The sequence below is a fragment of the Pelmatolapia mariae genome, linkage group LG7 (genome assembly GCF_036321145.2).
Source record: "Pelmatolapia mariae isolate MD_Pm_ZW linkage group LG7, Pm_UMD_F_2, whole genome shotgun sequence".
Classification (NCBI taxonomy): domain Eukaryota; kingdom Metazoa; phylum Chordata; class Actinopteri; order Cichliformes; family Cichlidae; genus Pelmatolapia; species Pelmatolapia mariae.
In genome coordinates, this window is record NC_086233.1 from 36,813,617 (window position 1) to 36,828,253 (window position 14,637).

At 41.7% G+C, this 14,637-nt stretch overlaps 2 protein-coding genes across 2 annotated transcripts; both read left to right on the forward strand.

Annotated features, from left to right (window-relative positions):
- Positions 1-51: 51 nt before the first annotated feature.
- On the forward strand, positions 52-10,792 carry LOC134631035 (drebrin-like protein B). Its single transcript, XM_063478937.2, has 15 exons — positions 52-770; positions 845-900; positions 2,018-2,130; positions 2,676-2,750; positions 2,820-2,963; positions 3,207-3,284; positions 3,377-3,528; positions 3,601-3,655; positions 4,219-4,284; positions 4,821-4,926; positions 5,001-5,201; positions 5,632-5,694; positions 6,833-6,927; positions 9,666-9,735; positions 10,556-10,792. The coding sequence occupies exons 1-15, from the start codon at positions 688-690 to the stop codon at positions 10,690-10,692; spliced, it is 1,494 nt and encodes a 497-aa protein (XP_063335007.1). The 5' UTR covers positions 52-687; the 3' UTR covers positions 10,693-10,792.
- Positions 10,793-11,511: 719 nt separating this feature from the next.
- LOC134632230 (cytochrome c oxidase subunit 5B, mitochondrial) lies at positions 11,512-13,645 on the forward strand. Its single transcript, XM_063480884.1, has 4 exons — positions 11,512-11,653; positions 12,457-12,527; positions 13,153-13,252; positions 13,429-13,645. The coding sequence occupies exons 1-4, from the start codon at positions 11,557-11,559 to the stop codon at positions 13,539-13,541; spliced, it is 381 nt and encodes a 126-aa protein (XP_063336954.1). The 5' UTR covers positions 11,512-11,556; the 3' UTR covers positions 13,542-13,645.
- Positions 13,646-14,637: the final 992 nt, after the last annotated feature.

Here is a 14,637-nt window from a genome sequence, read left to right on the forward strand (position 1 = left end):
GTATGAAGTGGTGTGACCTGAGCGCTCTGTCGGGCGTCTGTGAGCTCACTGAACTGTGGACAGTCTGAATCCATGTTTCTACCTTCAGTCTCTCCTGTTTGTGAGATAAATGCCACCCGATTCAAACGAGGAGCTCCTCGGTGTTTACTTGTTGCCATGGTGAATGCTGGTGTCAGAGTTCCATTGACCATGGCTTTCATAACCTGCTGTCTGCCTCTCAGGTGGGAGGGGTCGTACGGGTGAGGTTATAGAAACAGAAAGACGGAGCAGTGGGTTTGTTTGGGGTTTTTTTGAAGAACATTTATCACGTTTCTTCTGGTTTCACTTGTTTTTGTGCTTTTTGAAGGTTTTCAAGTTTTTTTCCTTTCTGTAAAAAAACAAAACAGAAACTCAGGTGAGGCAAGCTCCGCCCCCAATAAGCCAACAATAACACAGATCACACCCTGTTCACTGTAACACACACACACACACTCCCTGCTGCAGAGGGTCACGTGATACACTCACCTGTGTCCTGTTGCTGCTGAGCACAGGTGTGTAGGTGGGAGGAGTCACCTGGGGAGAATGCAGTCAGTCAGGTTTGGGTCCTTCGACCCGCCCGGTTAGTCTCCTCAGAGCTGAGCTGAGTTGGTGCCTGTGGGAGGTTTGCCACAGTACTGCTGGGTCGCTGCTGCCGTGCTGTGGAGGAACATGTCTGTTAATCTGAGCAAGAATGGAGCCGCGCTGATGGCCGCCTACGAGGAGGTGGTGAGCGGCAAGTCTAACACAGACTGGTGAGATAAAGTTCACTTGTGTGTCTGTCCACACCTACATCTGCTGCACACCCACACCTGTCCGTCTGTTTCAGGGCACTGTTCACCTACGAAGGAAACACCAACGACCTCCGAGTGGCACTGAAAGGAGGTAAGCACTTGGATCCAAACTTTTGATCCCTCCGAATTTATTTCCTGTGGATTTCCCCTCACTTCCTGTTTTATTTTGAAGGTCAGATCCTCTGTTCTTTGCGGTCCTTCCTCTCTGACTCTTCTCTCTGCTGGTTTCCTGCTGTGTTTGGACCTGAGGAGATGTTTGAGGTGTTCTTGCACTCCACCCTGTTTCTTGACCTCAGTTTGACTTTTTTCAGCAGTGCTGCAGTCTGTCCCTCTGTGCACATGTAAACCCTACTTCTTAATGTAAGACAACCAAGTTCAGCTTTTTCCACCTGATGATCATCATGACTGTAAGAAATACACTCATCCAGACTGTCCAAGAGTATAAAACAAAGTTGTGTTCATCACAGAAAATGTCCTTTTGTTTGGACCAACTGTAAAATCAGACATTTCTAGAGTCAGCAGCAAAAAACATTTAAGAGTCCAAGCATTTATCTCCTCCTGGGGGCCAGATTGGAGGCTTTACTGGGCTGATTCTGGCCCCCAGGCCTTATGTTTGACTCCTCTGGTCTGCTCCCAGAGTGTTTTCTGTTTCTGAGGGTTTCAGGTTAAAATCCAGGAGCAGACCGACCACATGCAGTGGTGTTTGCCCTAATACACTAAAAACCTATTATTAAATATGAAGCAAACATTAACATCATGGTTATTACAAGCATTCAGCTTCCACAGCTGAGCCACGGCTACATCTTGTGATGTACCAACAAGTTTCAGCAGAATGGAGCAGAGGCTGCAAGCGAAATATAACTCACGGCTGTGAACGCTGGTACAGCTGGCGTGTTGAAGCACACAGATAAGAATGTGCTGCTCTCAGGTGGAAAAAAAAAAGCAAAAGTTGCTCAGTGCTCCAAACTGGTTTGTGCAGCTGAGAAATGATGCAATGACATCACTGGCATTAAGAGTGTCAGAGGAACGTCTCCAACAAGCTGTGGAGGGTTTTTCGTGCAGCACTGACCTCTTTATGTGTTACACAGGACGTGCACACAGGAACACCAGCGTAAGCCACCCTCATAACCTTCTGATCTCCAGTCTGGCCTTCAGGTGTCTGCTGTCTGATCTAAATGAGATCATGTTCTCCTTTGTGTTTTGTGTAGATGGAGGGTTGGAGGAGATGGTGGAGGAGCTGAACAGCGGGAAGGTGATGTACGCTTTCTGTCGAGTCAGGGACCCGAACTCTGGACTGCCCAAATACGTCCTCATAAACTGGGTAAGACCAACTTTAACTCAAAGCTTTTTTCCTGAAGTTTTTCTTTTTTCTGAAAACCACAAACATCTGAAGATTTCAGTGTGGACGTGAAGCTCAGGACTTTTTCACAGTGAGTAATCCAGACCATTAATAAGTGAGCTCGTGCTGTGGACGGATCATCTCAGACCCCTGGGGTGAAGTTTGGCTGGTTTCAGCATCTTCCAGTCACATGACAGGAAGCCCCTCAACATGTACTTTTTTTAACCCCCGTCCTCCATCTTCAGCCTGCTGATGTGTTTATATTAGCCTAGCCACCGAGTAGGTCATCGTTATATGTCCACTTCACTCCATCTTCGATCCTACAGTCAGAACATGGCATGTCATCGTTAGATGGAAACTAGCCCTCCGACTTCCTCCTAAAGTCTGGCAGAGTCTGCGAGGGTAAACAGTCCATATCCAGCTCTGAGATCCTGTAGAGAGGTCTGCAGACTTTACTTTCTATGAGTGTCGAGTGATAGAAGGATGCCACATTCACAGGATTGAATGGATGATTTTTGTTTTCTAAGACAGGTGAAGGTGTGAAGGACTCTCGGAAAGGACAGTGTGCCAATCACGTGAGCACCATAGCAGGTTTCCTGAAGGTGAGTCTTCTCTCTTTTTCCTGTTAATGTGTGTGAAGAGCTGCATCATTAACATGTGTGACATCACAGGGAGCCCATGTGACTGTAAATGCCCGTGCGGAGGACGACGTGGACCCAGAGACCATCTTGGCCAAAGTGGCCAAAGCGTCCGGCGCTAACTTTAACTTCCACAAGCAAACACAGGAGTACAGAGACGTTCCCAGAGGACCCGTGGTGAGATCACGCCGCCTGAATCAGCAGCACAGCCTCGTTTTACCATCCAATAAGCCAATATTTCATCTCATAGTGCATTCCTACCCCTGCATGAACATTAATGTAGATCTTCTTCACAGCTCAAACACTTCTGTCTACAGAGAGAGAACGCTGAAATAAAGAATAAATAATCAGGGTTGCGCACAGAGAAGAAAAACAGGACATTTCTGTTATAATCCCTGAGCCTTTTCTCTCATCACGCAGGGTTCTGTGTACCGCAAAGTCAACGCTGTCGAGGAAATCCAACAAATCAACAAGGACGACTTCTGGGTCAAAGCTCAGGTTCGGTTTCAACTCCGAGTCCTCCAAGATTGTACCACAGGTTTCAGTCAGCAAAGTCACACGACTCTCTATTTCTTCTTCTTCTCCTTCAGCGGGATGAAGAAATGCGTCAAAAGGAGGAAAACATTCGAGTGGAACAGGAGAGGCAGGAGGCGGAGAGGGAGAGGAGGGACATGGAGGAGAGACAGTCGAAGGAGAGGGAGAGGATAGCGAGAGAGAGAGCTCAGCAGATCGAACAGGAGAAGTGAGTCAGACACACAAAACACAAAATCACAGAAACTCATGAAGAAGACACTTCAAGTATTTTGTGTTTCAGGCTCCGGCAGAAGCAGCGGGAGGACGAGGAGCGAGAGCAGGAACAGCAGCGTCGGGTGAGCTCAGCTTCAGCTCATTGATCCTGATTTATTCCCCGTTTCGGCTGAGTTTATGAGCCCAGCCAGCATCACAAAACCAATATTCAACATTACTATTTAACCCCTTTTTAAAAAAAATTATAAAACATAAATAAACAGAAATATAAAGGGGCAAAAATCCTGAAGTACACGTGAATAAATTCAAACATAAAAGCAAACATAAAAGAAGTTATTAAACTGAAAACTATTTCAGATAATGAAAAGTAAATAAACAGGAAATAATGGAAAGGGTAACATTTTTTAAATTACCGAATAATAATGACATAGATATTAGTTAATTAATTAATTTTGAGGGTAAGAGAAAGATGTTTTTAACTTTTAAAGAATAAGCTAACTTATGTATTTAATTCATAAATAAATAAAAAACATATTAAGAAAGTAAAAAATACTGGATTATGAGTCATTTCTTTATTGAAACTTGATTTTAAATCCTTTTGGCAAATCACTGAGGCAGAGAAGTCTGTGTTGTGTGATGTTAAAATTATATTTAACGTGGTGTATGAATGATTTCTGTGTTTCAGAATGAGCAGCTGGAGAACAGGAAGATGACGGGAATTTCCGCTGTTGCCTCGGTGCAGAAAGCTAACGTGAGCGCAATTTTGACCATAAATTCTTGTAACGTAATATCTGCTCCTGTTTCTCCCTCTAAATGTTCATTTTTTTTTTTCACACAGCATCAGAAACATAAAAAAATGATCACACAGGTTTAACTTTTTTGTTATTCCAGTTTTGGTTTTGATCAGCTGGGTCGATGGCTCTGGATACTACATTACCCATGAGCCTCAGCAGCTGACATGATGTTCTCATAGCAAACACATTTTAATTGAGAATTCACAATGATTCAATCTGAAGATGTTAAAACTAGAGAAATGAGGATTTTCTTGGTGATTTGTTCACATTTGTTTGGCTCTGTGATTGGATGTTGCCCACCAAGACGCATCATGGGAACTGTAGTCTGCTTCACATGTTTAGTTCTACAGCCTGGAAGCCTTTACATTTTTTTACTGTAAGCCAGATTGAAATAATGAACAGGAAGAGCTGAATTACAAAGGCTGAAGAGTTGCATTGAGGGAAGTGTAGGATCCTGCCTCTTTACTTTAATGTCACCCAGTTTTATTCACAGGAGGCGAAATCTCTGATTTCTCAGAGAGCGTTTAATCCCAGAGACATCTTCAAGCAGAAGGAGCAGAGCTTTGATGCTGGCGACACACCTGCTGCCTCCAGACCCGGTAAGAAACACGATGATGATAATGATGAGGATGATGAAGATGACGGTGGTTCACCTTCACGTTTCCCCCTGCAGGGAGGCTGCAGAGTCCGTTTCTATCGCAGAAATCGTTTGAGCGAGACGTCCCGGTTCAGCCTCGGTTTCCACCATCCTCTCCTCCAGCAGTGACCCCCCTGTCTCCGATTACATCTGCTTTACCTGTGCTGCCTGTCTCACATGCTGCACCTGCCTCCACTACAGCACCAGAGAGCGCACACTCACCTGTGCAGCCTGCAGGTTAGACATATTGAGGCAGCTTTTCAACTGCAGGAGGTTCCCAGAACGAACCACAGTTCTTTGGTGTAGAACAGAAATAAAAAATAAAGTAAGTTTTGTGGAGTAACCGTTGTTCTCACAGTTCTCACAAAACTGCTGGCCTTCAGCAGGCGTCCAGAAGTTAGCCAGTCAGAACCAAGGTGGCTTTTTATTTTTAAATTTTAAGCTTTGTTAAAAATACTTTCAAATTTAGGAGTGGATTTGTGTGATGAGTAGAAAACTCGTGTTCACATAACACTGATATTTTCTTTGGATATGCTGAATCAGCTGAAAAAGTTGAGTCTGGAAACCTTTTTTTATGTATTAATTTAACTGATTAGTGACCTGAACTGTGAAATACCCGCGTGTTGTGTGTATGAGATGAAATAAGACGTCCCTCCTGCAAACACAGATGCTGGTTATGGTGACGAAGACGAGTGGTCAGATGATTTTGATGAAGATGAAGCTGCACAAGGTGTGAACTTTAAAGTCATTTCATTTTAACTTTTGTTTTGTGCAATTTTGATCATTTATCAATAATCAGAGTAGTTTGAATTAGGGTTGTTGTTTTGTTTTTGTTTTTTTTTTCTTCCTATAAGACCATATTTTATATGATGATCAGTTTGCCACTAACATCAACACCCACAAAAATCACTCCGAGTACATTTACACAATAATTTATACTTCTAGTATACTACATTTCAGAGTTTTCTTAGTCTTATAACTGCAGCTGAGATTTAAACACATGAATTAAAAATAGCTGCAGAACAACACCATATCAATTTAATTCCATTAATTAGTCAATGAATCTAATGTTCAGTAAATTTAAAAATAACAGACATCTCAATAATAATTAAAGCAAACAAAATAAACCTAAAACAATCTGAAACCACAGAAAAGAGTCTGAATACATTAGAAAACATTAGAGTTGAAAATGTCACTTTTATCCATTTTAAATTAAATCTATAACACTGTGAAGTGAATAATTATGAATTTTTCCTCAGTGGTGCTTTTACGTTTGAAACATTAAAGACAAAAGAACAAAAGTAATTAAATATGTTAAATACTGGAAACTTAGCAGTTTAAAGTTTAAACTTTGCTATATTTTCAAATTTTTTGGTTAATAAAATGAATTAATTTAAACTATTTTACATATCGAGTAAGAGTCACTGTCAGAGTTGGTGAGTCAGTGAATTTTTGAGTTTGCAGCAGCAAATGATGGACGTTAGCTGAAATAATTTGTGGTTATTCTGTGTTTGCTCCATCATGTTTACAGCTCACAGCTTGGTTTTTGTTTCGTTGACCTTCATGTTAGTAAAGCTGTTACACCACGATTGTAGCACAGCGCTGGTTAGATAGATAGATTTGTTCACTGGCTATATCAGAATCTCAGACTATGGAAAATAATTCATAGTAACATTTCTGTAACTTCTGTTTTTTGAGGGTTGTAGTGTGGTGATACTTAGTACTTTTCCTGGAATTAATTATTAATTATTAATTAGTATTAATACTTTATCCTGTTGGTACTTTTGTGTCTTTTCTCACTGTCCTGGAAAACAAAGAACACTTTTTCATCTCTAGTATTTAAAACTTGTGATTTTTATAATGTGCAGAGGGAAGTTCAGCTCAAGATGATCCATACATGTCACCGCATTCAGCCCGGAGTAACGAGGACCTGTATCAAAACGTTTCCCAGCATGCACCAGCAGTAAGTCCACTTCATCATAAGTACATTTACATGTACAACACTCCCAGTAAATATTTTCCTTAGAAATTAACAACGTATTTTGATTCTAATTCCTCCCTTAACGTCTTACTAACAGTTTGAGAAATGTGTCTAACTCAAAAACTGACCAATAGACCTGAGACTTAGTGGGTTTATCTCTGTGGTCTCGAGTAAGTGCAGTGCTGAGTTTGAGGTTGTTTGGATGACTAGATCTCAGACTTTGGCTAAAATTTGTTCTCTGTTAGAATAAACTGATACATGGGGAGGCGTGTTTGTTCTGATAATTTTCTGAAGATGTTATACCCAAGTTTAATCATAGCAAAACACTAACCTAAACCACAGCATCTAATTCTATGTTTAACCCTGACACCAAGATTGAACCTTCAGTCAATCCTTTTAATGTGTCCCAACTCGACCAAAGAAATCAAAAACAGGATTGTGTTTTGTAAAATGATGCAAAATCCCTAAAATTTGCTTACTATGACTGAAAGTGCTCTGCACAAGAATTCCAGTGTGCCTTGACTGCTAGTTTTATGCACAAATGGCAAATAAAGAACCTTGAAATGGGAAACATACTGTGAACATGCCTCAATCAGAAAATGTTTCATTTAGCATAAGAAATAATTCTGAATTTCCAGTGAAGCAATATTTAAATAAATACTCTTCCAGCTGTTTCTGTTTACTTTTCCAGACGTTTGTTTTCTCATTCCAACTTTTTTCAGATATATTGGTACCATTAGATTCAGAATGAGCTCATATTTGTCATGAAATAAAATACACATACAGTGGCTTGCAAAAGTATTCGGCCCCCTTGAACTTTCCCACATTTTGTCACATTACAGCCACAAATATGAATCAATTTTATTGGAATTCCACGTGAAATAAGTAATTGCAATTGAGAGCATGAGGGTGGGAGTGGATGTTTGTATCTGTGTGTGCCTGTATGTCTGTGTCTATATGTCAGGTTGGGTATCAGACGCCACCTCTCTGGGGACATCTCAGGTCCTCCAAGGTTTGGAGGCCTATCTCCCCCCACCACTTCCCCTGCCGGTGGCGGACGCCCCCAGGCATCGGTGCGTTGGTGGTTCTTTGTGTCCGGGGGTGGGCGTCCAGATACACACCGGCTCACTCCTTGGCGGCTGCTTATCGGGGCCTGGAGCCTGGGGCTCGCTCGGGCCACTTCGGAGGTGGGGTGCCCTCGGCCTCTCGGCCTGGGGCTCGGTCACTCTGGCGCGGCCGGCTGCCGGCGGAGCTCACGGGCACGCCACTGCAACCCCCCCTGGCCTCTGCTCCGCGGCTGCTGAGTGACCCCTCATCTGGGACTCTCCTCAGCTCTTTCTGGGACAGTGGCGCGGCTGCCCCTCTGTTGGTCTTCCTTGGTCTCTTGTGTTCTGGGGGCCTCTGGATGTCTGGAGTTTTGATCTCCTCCACACCTGCTTCATGCCCTGGAGGACGGGGCAGTGGCCCCCCACACCTTCTAGCAGACCATTACATGAAGGAACCTTTTAAAAAAATCAAGCGCGTCCATGTCCACAGGTGTACACACGGGTGATCACACACACAAACTACACCCTTTTTGGCTCCTACCTCAAAGCACACTGTGCGCTGTCGATCTTACGTGCTGCACAACAATGTTTAACATTTAATATTTACTGCCATATTCCCATATATCATTGTGATGTTGTTTATTCTATTACTCTTGTTTTCTCCTGCTTGTTTTCTTTTTTCTTTTTCAACAGGTGATCCAGGTGGTCAATATGTATTTTTTTTTTTTTGTCTGCTTATTCTGTTGGTTTTTGTTTTTTTTGCCCTTTTTCCCCGTCCTTCTTCCCATCTGTTTTTCTTTCCCTCTTTCTTTCTCCCCTTTCTTTCCCCCAGTAAAGTCTGTCCCGCATACAACAAGTAAAAATAAAATAAACAATTAAAGGTGAATCAAATAGACCATTACGGCATGGCTGGGATGGTCCATTTGGTAAAGTAAATCCGTTGGGCATCTTTCTTCACCTTTAGACAATAATTCTAATGGCAAAAGATCCAAACGGGACAGGCGCAAAAAAAAAAAAAAAAAGGAATTCCACATGAAAGACCAATACAAAGTGGTGTACACGTGAGAAGTGGAACGAAAATCATACATGATTCCAAACATTTTTTACAAATAAATAACTGAAAAGTGGGGTGTTCACAAACGCTGTCCATCTAATCTGACTGAGCTGGAGCTGTTTTGCAAAGAAGAATGGGCAAGGATTTCAGTCTGTAGATGTGCAAAGCTGGTAGAGACATACCCTAAATGACTGGCAGCTGTAATTGCAGCAAAAGTATTGACTCAGGGGGCTGAATAATTACGCACACCCCACTTTGCAGTTATTTATTTGTAAAAAATGTTTGGAATCATGTATGATTTTCGTTCCACTTCTCACGTGTACACCACTTTGTATTGGTCTTTCACGTGGAATTCCAATAAAATTGATTCATATTTGTGGCTGTAATGTGACAAAATGTGGAAAAGTTCAAGGGGGCCGAATACTTTTGCAAGCCACTGTAAGTTCTTGGCTTCTAAGTTAATGAATACCTACATTTTGTAGGCGCATTTATTGAGGTGATTCATGTATTTATTTAATCTCTTTTGGCAGATTTGATCCTCCAGTGTTTGAGTAAAAAGTTATTGAATGAAATGATTTAAAATACTGTTTAAATGTTAATTAGCTGTTTTTGAATTTCAGGCTGATAGTATTAATTGGGATGGCAGTGGACAAGGTATCTGTGCCAGAGCTCTGTACGACTACCAGGCCGGTACGTACACACACACACACACATACATTCATGTTTTTCGTAGTTGTGGGGTCTGCCGCCTTCTCTGTGACTACTGAGGACCATCGTGTCTTGTGGTCTAACATGCCTGAATGACATTGGAAAGAATCCCGAGTGTTGTTCACCATACTGATATCATGAAAATAAAACTTCTGTGATATCACAACAACATTATTGTAACTGAGTTTGCACTGGGGCCTCTAGTGGCCTGTGAAGGTACAGCAGATCATTCACAGTAAATATATGACATGTTTTTATTTATCCATTTATTTGGTTTGATTATCAAATAATTATCAGTTATAGAATATTAATGATTAAATTTTTAACTTGTTAAGTTTCCACATTTTTTATAAATTTACCTGCAAATATTTGACCAAAATGTATTCTGTATTCTTCAATTGAGGAAAAGTGTTTAAATGAACCATTGACTGTCACAGGGGAAAAGCTGTTAAAGAAGGATGAATCTCAATAAATGAACCAAGAAGATCAAATCAAATCTGTAAAAACAGGATAATACTTTTTCTTGGATGTAAAATAAGCTTGCAGCAGTCTTACATTTGGAAAGAGCTGTTGTACCTCGACAGTGCAGTAAGCCATCCAGTTTGGTTATTATTTATCACATTTACCTGGTGAAACACTGAAATGTTGTTGTTTTACATACAGATCTAAAGTCGAGTATACAGAACAGTTTCTTTCATTTCTTTTTTTAAATGCTTGTAATTTGAAACTTGAAACTCTTGAAAGGTGTTTCTAGATAAACCTTTAGTTTAACTGAGTTTTCTCTCTTTCCTCTTCCTCACAGCGGATGACACTGAGATCACCTTTGACCCCGATGACATTATTACTCGGATAGAAATGCTGGATGAGGGTTGGTGGAGAGGTGTTGGACCTGATGGGGAATACGGCATGTTTCCGGCTAATTATGTGGAGCTTATCTAGTTGTCATTGGCTCATTGTCCTGTTAATTTTAATAAAGCTGTAGGTGTTTCAGATGGATGTTTTACTCACATTAACTTGTTCAGTATCACTGAGTTAATAAACCTTTGTAAAAACCAGTAAACAATGAATACAGTCATTTTCAAGTGCAGTTTGGATATTGCTCTTATTTTTCTTTTCTTCTGTTTGGGCAGTCTTACTAATTAATAAGAAGAATAAATTAGGTTCATATAGAGCCTTTTAATAAACTCAAGGTTGCTTTACACACAAAACTCAAAGGCCTCAGTGAACAGGTGGCATTTCAGCCGAGACTGGGACTATGGACCTCAGAGGGGGCCTGCAGAGCATCTCAAGGAGGACACACAGCATGTGGTGATGCTCCTGTGTTCTTCAGGCAGTCACTGACTTTCTTACAAAACAGTTCTTATATTAAAAAAAAAAAGTTATTTTGTCCAGATAGTTTTGGAGTCTTTTGTCTTTTGTGTTTTATTACCTGATTTGAGCAGACTGTACTGTAGGAAGGAGTATCAGGGCCACATTAAGAAAAGAAAAATCAAGTATTTTGAGAATAAAGTTGAAATGTGGAGATGATCATTGTTGTTTCAAGACAAACTGCCATGTTTGCTGTAATCTCTACAAACGCCTAGATGAGATAGATAAAACAAACTGATCAGCCGTCCTGTGATCCATCATCCATCCTCTTTATAGTACGAGGCTGTGACCATCGATAACCATCTGTCCGTGACCAGCTGTTTCCTTGTTACTTTATTTGTGCTGAATAAAGCTTGTTTGATTTTTTAAAGCAGCACGCTGCGACTCTGACGTCATTTCCGTGCGCCCGGCCTCCCTGACAGTGAAGAAGGAGAAATGGCTGCAAGGTTACTGCTCCGCTCCGCCGTTAGAGCCGCGGCAGCCTGCCGCTCTGCCCGGACCCCCGCTCTGAGCCGCGGCATGGCGGCAGGAGGTGAGCCACGAGCCGGCACAGAACACCCGGAACCCGCCGGGAACAGGCGGCTTAGAGAGGGTCTAATCCGCGGGGAGGTCGGAGGACGCCGAGCGCTTCCTATCCTGGTGACGGCTCCTCTCGGACCAGACTTCATTTTAATATCCTGCGATTTATTAAAAACCGTGTGTTGGCTGATTGTTTGACTTGTAGATTTAAAAAGTCTTAATATATCAGAATTTAGTAATCATGACGGTCAATACGGTGAGATTTAAAACCTAAAATATATTTTATATCTGAAACAATTAACGTGTCATATTTTAACCTTCTCCATGAAGGTCCCTGAACGTCTCATCGGTATGGAGATTAAACACATGAGAGAGTAGCGGAAGTTGTCATTGGTTTGGTTTGCCGATCGAAGTGATCAGTAAGATTGTAATGGTATCGATAAACATACCATTTTAACTTGCAGAGTTTCCCAGAAACCTGAATAGTTTGTATGTAGTCTGGAACAGCTAAAGGCAGTGATCAGTGCATTTTTAAGGTGCTGTGTGTGACCATGACTGACGATGATCAATGAAGTGAATCAGAGTGACGTGAATGAAAACATCAGATCAAACGTTTCAGTTTTACACTGAGATGTTTTCATGTCTGTGAGAGAAACACGTGCTGCATTATGTTTCACAAACTCAGCAACTCACTGAGGTCATAACCTGTAATAACGTGTGCTGTAGTCACGTGACCCACAGGAAGTCCACACATTAGCCTGTTCTGATGATCAGTGTTTGCTTTGAAGCTCGTTAATCACACTGTGCTGTTCACAGGGATTCCCACTGATGAGGAGCAGGCCACCGGGCTGGAAAAGGTCATCATGAAGGCCATGAAACAGGGCGAGGTAAGACGGCATACCGACGCACAGGAATAATGACATCATGTGCTCCAGAAACATGAAAAACGTAGTGTTTAAAAAAAACAGCAGTAGAAAAAGAAGAGCGTGATGCGGATTCATCTTAACACAATATTTCACACAGACCAGAAATTAAATCAAGATTAAAATCATTAAAAATCTAATCTGAGTAGAAACGAGCAGACTCAAGCCGTCGGTGTGTCGAAATATTTCAGCAAAACTATAAAACATTTTTATTTTGAGTAGTTACTGATTTTGTTACTCATAATAATATTTCTTTTTAGTATTTTTGGGCTTGTTTAAGTTTGTATTAATATTTGTTAATGTATTCTCGATTATTTGTTTATTTTCATATAGCAGTTATTTGATTAACATTAGTTTTCTGTGTTTTGCCTTTTTATTAATGATTAATAATTATTTTGTGGTATATTCGCTGCTCGGCTCATTTTCAAATATTAATATAAATTATTCTGTGTCTGCAGCTCAGCCTCAGCTGATCTGAGGTCAGCCTCTGAGTCGTGTGAATCGTTCTTGATGAACAATGAATTTTGAAATGAAACTGATGTTGAATACTGTCACGCCCCGACTCACCTGACTCCTCCCCCTCCTGTAGGACCCTTACAACATGATGAAGCCAAAGCACTATGCAGGCTCCAAGGCCGACCCCCACCTGGTTCCCTCCATCACGAACAAGAGGATTGTGGGATGCGTGTGTGAGTTGTTGTTTCCTGTTTATAAGCGTGTGTGAGTGTCGGCCACGGCTTTCTCAGGCGAGGGTTAAACTTGGCCCCGGGCTCAAAGATGGGCGGGGCATAATCCTCACTGGGGAAACCTGAGCATGCGTGTGACGTGCAGGTGGCACCGCTCTCACCCAGTTTCCTGTGTGCAGGTGAGGAGGACAACACGGCCGTGGTCTGGTTCTGGCTCCACGAGGGTGAGGCCCAGCGCTGCCCATCCTGCGGTGCCCACTACAAGCTGGTTCCCCACGAACTCCCCCATTGACTCACCACCACCACCTCCTTCTGCGGAGCAAGCGGCACTGTCCGCTTCTCGCCGTCTCCTACTTGACGTACCTGCTGACCTCATCAGTCATTGCTTACACGTTACATGTACTCGGGATCAGACACGTTCGGGGAACAAAGAGTTTCTTCAGACATTTCCATTCAGTCAGTTTACACACACACAATTGTACTGCACACGTTACACTCCTCCCATCTCCCAGGAGCAGCAATAAACTTAACTTCCTGTTTGTGGGCATCTCTGAGTCTTCTTCCTGTTTTTCATAGTTAACTATGATTAATGTGTTTTACATCGAACTTCTAGACTTGTGCTTGTAGTTTGAGTGAACTGTTCCTTTAAAAATAAAGATCTGTTTATCCTGAATCAGCTGACTCAGTCTTTTTATTACCATATTTATGATGTCACGGATACAGCAGCAGCTGCTGTTAGTAATCGACATGCTGTCATAATAATGACCAGAACGGCAGCATGTGGTAGTGATGACGCTGTGATGACGGGACTGCAGTGTACGTCCCACTGAGCCTGAAAAACAAGGTCACACTATATAATGCAGCACATGACTGAAGGCCTAATTCCTCTGATTAAATAAGAAACTTATTTTATATTAAGTTACTGTGTAATCATATTTACCTACAAATACTTAATACTAGAATAAGGAGGTGAGCAGTCAGGTTACACAGGAAATTCATCATTACACTAAGTATATTTAAGCAGTGCATACATTCAGCATGTTTACAGAAACACAGTTTTTAGATATTACTTCATAAGTAAGCTGTATTTTTCAGGGCGTGGGCCATATCAGTGGATTAACCTGGCCTAACTTCCAGGTGTTTTACTTTGCTGTACATGCCTTTTGAAAGTTAACAGTGATGGTGATTGTGGAAGATTTAGTCAGACTTGTCTCCATCATTATAACCTCACATACGCCCTGCACTTATATAATTATTTCTTTTCTTCCTGTAAAAATGTGGCCATGTTATTCCCGCGAGTCTATCTTTAATGATGTGACATCATCACACTGTAATTTCAAAACACACTGAAATCCTGTGTAACTGCCTCTCACCCATGCGCCTCATAC